The 8308-nt window shown below is 30.3% G+C and overlaps 1 protein-coding gene across 2 annotated transcripts in view; it reads left to right on the forward strand.

The window, feature by feature from the left end:
• Positions 1 to 8213, forward strand: part of LOC106472003 (CTP synthase 1-like) — a 35385-nt gene extending 27172 nt beyond the window's left edge. Inside the window, exons 8-12 of one of the 2 annotated variants that reach the window (XM_022400609.1) lie at positions 702 to 989; positions 3719 to 3807; positions 4173 to 4263; positions 7322 to 7428; positions 8113 to 8207. In XM_022400609.1, coding sequence (XP_022256317.1) covers positions 702 to 989; positions 3719 to 3807; positions 4173 to 4233 — 438 coding nt within the window. In that variant the 3' untranslated portion in view covers positions 4234 to 4263; positions 7322 to 7428; positions 8113 to 8207. Of the gene's footprint in view, positions 1 to 701; positions 990 to 3718; positions 3808 to 4172; positions 4264 to 7321; positions 7429 to 8112 lie in introns of both variants that reach the window. The other variant, XM_022400608.1, reaches the window with a different exon arrangement.
• Positions 8214 to 8308: the final 95 nt, after the last annotated feature.

The raw sequence follows: 8308 nt of genomic DNA on the forward strand, positions 1-8308 counted from the left end.
GTAGTGTATATATATATATATATATATATATATATATACATTAGGGATGTCTGGACAATCTTGGACATATCACCACTGATCTGATATTTCCCTCAGATCTCAGGCTTACTTTTGTTACTTTTTGAGTTTCAATAGAAATATTTTCCCTTCATTAGTTAGTTTCAATAGTAGAAATAGTTTGTTTCCTTCATTACTTATTTTTAGTTTCCTTAAATTACTTGTTTGTTCATTGGTTTTGTCTCTGTACTGTTAACAACTAGCTTCATTTGTCAGATTACTTTCTTTTATAGAAATATCTAGATCATTCATAAGATTACTTGTTTTGTTTTGAAAAAATACTAAATTATTTAATCAAATTACTGTTTTTGTAGAGACATCTATAATGTTTCCTCACATTATTATTTTTTCCAGAAGTATCTAGATTGTTTTATGAAATTTCATTTTTTAGAAACATCTAGATTCTTTCTTTAGATTATTTTTTCTAGAAGTATCTAGATTGTTTCATCAGATTATTTTTTCTAGAAATCAATAACAATTTCTGATAAGAGCAAGCTATGTATTTAGAAAGAACTACAAGTCAACTTGACAACCAGTATAGCAAATTAAATATACCTTTTTTTTTACATCTCTATTTATAAATATTAGAATGCAGACTTTCATCATGATTGTTTCTTCATATTACTTGATTTTTCTCCTTCAAGGTGATATGTATTCATGATGTCCCATCAATCTACCATGTTCCATTGCTTATGCATAATCAGGGACTTACAGAGCTTTTCATTAAAAGACTGCAGCTAAATCTTCCCGAGAAGCGACCTCGACGATTCCTGTCAAAATGGCAAGACCTTGTGGATCGAGTTGACCATTTAGTAAAAGAAGTGACGATAACTCTTGTTGGAAAGTACACCCAATTTGAAGATTCGTATGCTTCAGTGAACAAGGCCCTGCACCATGCTTCACTAACATGCAACTATAAGTTAAACCTAAATGTACGAATACTTAGTTGAACTTGAAACCCCAATGAACAAGGCCCTGCATCATGCTTCATTAACATACAACTATAAGTTAAACAGAAGTCAGACTAAGAACACCCAACATTATCTGACAACACATTTCAAACAATAGAAGTCAGACTAAGGATACATAACATTATTTTAAATCATGTTCTAACACCTTTCAAACAACAGAAATCACACTGATAATTTCCTATATCATCATCACAGTCTTATTTTTAATACCAGAGGTAAAATGTCAATTTTATTATTGCTAGTTTTCAGTGACTTCTGAAAGGTAAAGTTAACCATTTATGGATAGGAAAGGGTGACATTGATATCCCCTGATTGTTTTTCTTTCTCATAGTGAAAATAATTAAATTGAGGAAACTTGTGTGATCTTACTAACTAGTATCTATTTTTGGCTGTTAAAAAAGTTATTTTCATTTGATTTATTTATATAATTTTTTAGGCTGTGAAATTTCCAAAATGTTACAAGACATTGTTTCAAAAAATATAAATACTTAATTTTGTCATAGAAATTAAATTTATATTTATTGTTGATAAGAAACCTTCATTTTATAAATCTAGTTAGTGATTGATTTTCATCAACATACTTCATTTTGCTGATTGCATTAGTCTCCACATCCACCTATAAATCATAAAATCATGACAAAGATTTATTAGTGACCTAGGGCTTCACCTAAAAAAATATTATTTTTACATTTATAAGGATAGATATTATTATTTGTTAACAGTATCCGTGGTCAAGATTAATTTAGATTTAATAAATAGTTTCTTTCAATAAGTAATAAGTTACTTTATTGTCTTTGAATACAATACACTTAACAATAATATTCAATAACTAAAGATTTGACTCGTTTTGCCAACACCTACTGTACTTGCTAACCTAACTGTGCTTACTTGATGCCTTGTCGTAGAATACTTCTGTGGCTAAAGAACAGATATAAGTCAACACAAGAACATTTTCTTAAATGAAATGATTATCTAAAGATAGAATTCTGAGATCTGTTTTTTTTTCCTGGGTATACTGAACTTCCTATTACATTCCTATGTTCAACCATAAAAAAGCTGTGGTTATCCAATATCTTGTGTGACCACAAATTACTGCTCACATTTTTTCATCTACTTTACAATGACATAAATAGTTTGTAATATAATCTATTGAATCATGTTTAAATATTGACTATAACTGTTTTAAAGCTGAACTTCATTAATAGTTGTTCAGACCACATGTACGAATGGTGATAAAGAGCTTTAGAAATAAAACCTTGTAACAGAGAAAGAAAATCACCTGAGAAACAAGACATGAGTTATATTTTCTTGAGTTTACATTTTCATAGCATTTATAAACCTATACTTTGGGATTTAAAAAAAAATCAATACATGCATTGTTTATTGGTGAGACTTCTTGGATCTGCACAGAAATGAGAGTTGTAACTCATCTTTTTCTATCTGAATTAAACTAAGTAAATGTTAAAAATGACAAAATATCAATTCTAGAATATATTTTTGAGTTGGTACAGCAATGATTATAGAGCAAGTGTTAGAGAACTTTTCTTATGACAGAGTGCACAGTGTACATCAATAATTGTGTAGAATAATGGGTACAGCAATGTGTATAGAGCAAGTGTTACAGAAGTGTTCTTATGAAAGAGTGCACAGTGTACATCAATAATTGTGTAGAACAGTGGGTACAGCAATGTGTATAGAGCAAGTGTTAGAAAAGTGTTCTTATGACAGAGTGCACACTACATGTTGGTCATCATGCCATAAGAGTTTTTACTAGAACCTGATTCACACCTTGTCACATTAGTAGAGGTTATAGTACACTGTTTTAAAATAACTTATGCTACATCATCACATCAGTAGAGGTTATAGTACACTATTGTAAAATAACTTATGCTATCATCACATCAGTAGAGGTTATAGTACACTTTTAAAGTAACTGATCATGCTACATCATCACATCAGTAGAAGTTATAGTACACTATTGTAAAATAACTTATGCTACATTATCACATCAGTAGAGGTTATAGTACACTGTTGTATAATAACTTATCATGCTACATCATCACATCAGTAGAGGTTATAGTACACTGTTGTATAATAACTTATCATGCTACATCACCACATCCATTGAGGTTATAGTACACTGTTGTATAATAATTTGTCATGCTACATCAGCACATCAGTAGAGGTTATAGTACACTGTTGTATAATAATTTGTCATGCTACATCACCACATCCATTGATGTTATAGTACACTGTTGTATAATAATTTGTCATGCTACATCACCACATCCATTAAGGTTATAGTACACTGTTGTATAATAATTTGTCATGCTACATCACCACATCCATTAAGGTTATAGTACACTGTTGTATAATAATTTGTCATGCTACATCACCACATCAGTAGAGGTTATAGTACACTATTGTAAAATAACTTATGCTACATTATCACATCAGTAGAGGTTATAGTACACTGTTGTATAATAACTTATCATGCTACATCACCACATCCATTGAGGTTATAGTACACTGTTGTATAATAATTTGTCATGCTACATCACCACATCCATTAAGGTTATAGTACACTGTTGTATAATAATTTGTCATGCTACATCACCACATCCATTGAGGTTATAGTACACTGTTGTATAATAACTTTTATTATGAATGAAGTTTTATCTTGCTTGTAGTATATTGAAGCAACTGACCTAGAAGCCAGAATGCAAGAAGAAAATCCTGTGCAATTTCATGAAGCTTGGCAGCAATTGTGCAAATCAGAGTAAGAATCAACATATATTGATGTTATAGTCAGTTATCTAGTTTCCAGTAGCATTTGGCTGGCAGTGAATTTCCTGGGCATAAATTCAGTTGTATTCTTGAAACACAATTTTATTTTATATAATTAATTTGTGTAACTTCAGTTATATTTATAAAGATAATTTTACTTTATACAATATCTTTTTACTGTGGCAACTTCTAGAAATGATCTGTGAACAGTCTTATCCTTGTTGAAAAACAGTAATTAGAAGGCAGCAGAATTTCCTCTTATTTTGTGTTTTACTTTTATTTATGCTGATGATTTTTTATTTCTATCTTATGAAAATACTTTAAACATTTTTCACATGAAATTATCCGTTTTTATAGTGGCTTGCTAGTTCCCGGAGGTTTTGGTATCCGTGGAATTGAAGGAAGTAACTGCCATTGATGGCAAGAAGGAAATAAAAACCTTATTTAGGTTTGTTAAGTAGGGTTAACATTGAAAGTTATTCCTAGTTTTGTAGGTTTGTTAAGTAAGATTATTATTAAAAGTTATACTTCCTCCTACTAAGTTTCTTAAGTACGATTAACATTGAAAGTTATACCTAGTTTTTTGTAGGTTTGTTAAGTATGATTAACAGTGAAAGTTATTCCTCCTTCTACTTGGGTTTGTAAAGTAGGGTTAATGTTGAAATTTATTCTTTATCTTACTTAGGTTTGTTAAATAGGATTAACATATTGTTATTTTTAATTTGTTATGTTACTTTGCATGTAATGTTTTGATAAAAGAAATGAAGACAACATGTAGTACTCAATACTCAAATTCCTTTATTGAATTATTAATTTAAAAAAAAAATACTTTATTAGGAATTTTGATTTTTTTCTGTACAAAAGACAGTGTTTACTGAAAGCTTGCCAAATTTCATGAAGATACATAATTCATATCTTATCAGACGATGTATTGATACAATTGTATCATGGCTTCATTGTATCACCACACCTTTAGTATATAGTAATAATATATATCTGTATATATATACCATATCCAAACTGGATATTGGTGACCATGGTCTTCCACAGATCTCTTCTCCTTCAAGCACAAAGAATTTCTTATGTCAATAAATTCATCCATGTACAAAATGATGAAACCTTATAACCTGAGCACTTTCAAAAGATGGACCTTTCTTCTTCAGGGGCAAACTGGGAATGATGGTGTAATCGAATGAGTGATATGTAAAGGGAGTTGAGTGATGTCATGAAGGTCATTTGGTCTTTCAGGAAATGTTTAGTATATTTTTCCATGTACTATTGTGTGTTTTATTTCCGATACCATATGGCTGGTGATGAGAGTGTTATGTAAAAAGGTGTTAGGGATGTTGTGCTTTAGAAATGGTTAAGAAAGAATGAAATGAAACTATACTTGTGTTTAAGTGTAATATAGGTGACACCTGAAGACTGACTGAAAAAGAGATGTTTAGCTAATTAGTTTATACAAATAGGTATGGAAAATTATCTTAAATAAATGGTAAATTTTATAAAATTTGAGCTCACGCTGTATGAAAGAAATAAGCAAAGAATTAAAATAATTTTTCTGACAGAGATTGAGATCACTGATTTCAGGATCGAGATTGATTCCAAAGTTTGAACAGTGTTTAGATTAGCAATCCAGTAAGCTTCACCTTTTGAAAGTGCTCAGGTTATAGGGTTTTTATCATTTTGTATCAAGACTTCTTGTACCAACGTGTTTTTCTGACATTCATCTATTTAGATAGACTCTTGACATAAGTCAAACTCTGCCTTCCACAGTCTATCTTTCTTTCAGGATTTCTAGTTATGATCAGACTTTCAATTTCTTCTTTCCTCATAATATGCCCAAGAAATGTCTCTTTTTTTTTTATGTTAATCAGCAGCTGTCTCTTGCAACCTGCTCTCGACAAAATATCTTCATTTGAGGTGCGACTTTTCCAACATACATCTTCAAGATGTGCCTTAAGAACAACAATTCAATTGCTTCAATTTTTTTTTTCCATACTTAACAATATTTTCCAACATTCTGATGCATATGTGAGAATTGGTATAACATAACAATCCAAAACTCTTTAGCCATCCATATTCTTCATTTTATTTCATGATCACATTTACCATCTGATGTTATCCTGCTTCCCAAGTAGTTGAATTTATTAAATAATACATATATACATATTATACCAAAACATTCTGACCATCATAGAGGATAACTAACATCCAAATTTATTGGATCAACCCAAATTTTGTAGAGCCATATCACAAGCATTTTCTCACACTTTTATTACTTTCAGCAATTCTCCTTGCAACCACTGTATTGTAAACAAGCCGATAAATCATCTTCCATTCTTTTCTCAGAGCCAGGATTACAATAAAATTTGTAGAAATCTGGGCTTATTGTAGCTACACATGCTTGTTTGCTACTGACAGTGTCATATTATTGGGTCACATAAAGAGTATCATGGTAGTAATGGTGATTCATTGCTTTATGTTCGGCAGGTTTCTACTTCAGCCACTAACAGTAAAATAAACATAGGAAACTCTCAGGAAATGTACTTGGAAACTTTTTTGGTCAATACTAAAAAGGATAGAACAGTACTATGCATTTTATTTCATACTTTTGTTATGGTAGTTACAAATTCAGTCAAAATGACCAAATGCATAGAGTTAGGGTAGAGAAAATAATAGATAAAATATAAAGTTTTAGTGGAAAAAGAACATTTGGTATTTGTTTAGAAGGTTTTAGAGATATGCAAATGAAATTTGATAATTTTCAGATGAAAAAAAGTATTTCTAATCTTAAATTGAAAATCACTTTGCACTTGGAGCAGTCTGACTCCATGTAGTCGCAGACAAAAGTTTAGTAAAAAATACTTAATTCAAAAGACTTGTAATGTTTACCAAAAAGTTAAAATTCATGAAGATACACAAAACATGTTAAAAGTTATAGTATGGAAACTGATGGTCACGTGGTAAGTGTAATCTACAGAAGCAATAGAGAAACTGTCAAGTTTCTTAAGAAGGATTAATGTTTAAAGATAGAAAAATATTCGTCTTAAGTTTGTTAAGGAGGATTAACATTGATGTTATTCTTTGTTTGACTTGTGTTTCTTATTAATTAATTTAGTTATTCCTCTAAGGTTTGTAAATTAGGATTAATGTTTAAATATCAAAAATTATTCCTTTTAAGTTTGTCAAGTAGGATTAACATTGAAAGTTCTTTGTTTTCTCTTCTCATTTCTCTTCTGAACTTAATTTCTTGTTTTGTACATTTTTGAAAGATTTTGTGATAATGTGGTGTTATTTTGCAGTAGTTTTCTAACAAATATTTAACCACTTTTAGACAATTCTTACGTATTAATTCCATAAATTTGCTTTAAATTGTAAAAGCAAATGTAAATTTTATGCTTGAGCAACAAATTTTTTTGTTTTTTTTTCTTATTCTCTAACATTTTATGATCTTGATCAAACAAAGTTTTTTCATTTGTGGATGCAATTTCATCTTTCTTCAGGTGTTTGTCTTGGCTTTCAATGTGCGGTGATAGAATTTGCTCGCAATGTCCTGGGTTGGAAAGATGCTAATTCCACTGAGGTTAACCCTGACACTCCTTATCCTGTGGTATGTGAACACTGTAAAGTGCTTGAGTTGAATACATCTGAATTAATAAGTCAAGGACAATGAAGAGACATCAGCTGCCAATCAAATTCATGATTACAACAGGGAACAGAAAAAAAAAGACATTGATGAAAATTAAACCTAAATTTAAAAAAAAGAATACTATATTAAACTTTAGAAGATATGGGTAATATAATTATTATAATCAATGTTTGTCATTAGGAGGTTGTTTCGTTAAGGAGTCCCTGGATGATATTTCTACAGCAATAAAACGATTTAGGGTATGATTAAGAAATATTTAGAACTAGTTGTGTATCTAAGTTTCAAATGGACAGCAGCTGCCTATTGTAGAAACCTACAAATGTAGAGGACGACATTTCAAAAGTCTGCCTTTCATCTGAAAGTGCTGTCCATTTGAAACTTAGATTCATTATGAATACTCTACCTAAACAACCTATCAAAGATTAGTTGTGTATCAGTTTAATTGTGTTTGGATTATCTTTGTGGACTTGCATATGAAACATGAATCTCTGTTTTAGCATAACTTCAAAGAAAGTGGTTTAATGTTTTGACAAGGACCTGTATATGTTGAATATTTCATGTTTGTGTAAAACATGTAAAGTGCAGGGTGCCATTATAATGTTATAAATTACTTTTTTTGTTGATGTTTTTTGTTTAATTATTAAGGTTATTGATATGCCAGAACACAATCCTGGTCACATGGGAGGAACAATGCGTCTGGGTAAACGTCAGACTGTTTTTCAATCTGGTGATAGTGTGTTGTGTAAGTTACCATAAGCTCTAATTTTAATGAAGATTTAAAATATGAGGTTTCTATATTTCACTAACATGTATTTTTGAAGCTCCTTTTCTTCAACTGGAT

This window comes from Limulus polyphemus, unplaced genomic scaffold, assembly GCF_000517525.1.
Source record: "Limulus polyphemus unplaced genomic scaffold, Limulus_polyphemus-2.1.2 Scaffold5016, whole genome shotgun sequence".
In the NCBI taxonomy this organism is placed as follows: Eukaryota; Metazoa; Arthropoda; class Merostomata; order Xiphosura; family Limulidae; genus Limulus; species Limulus polyphemus.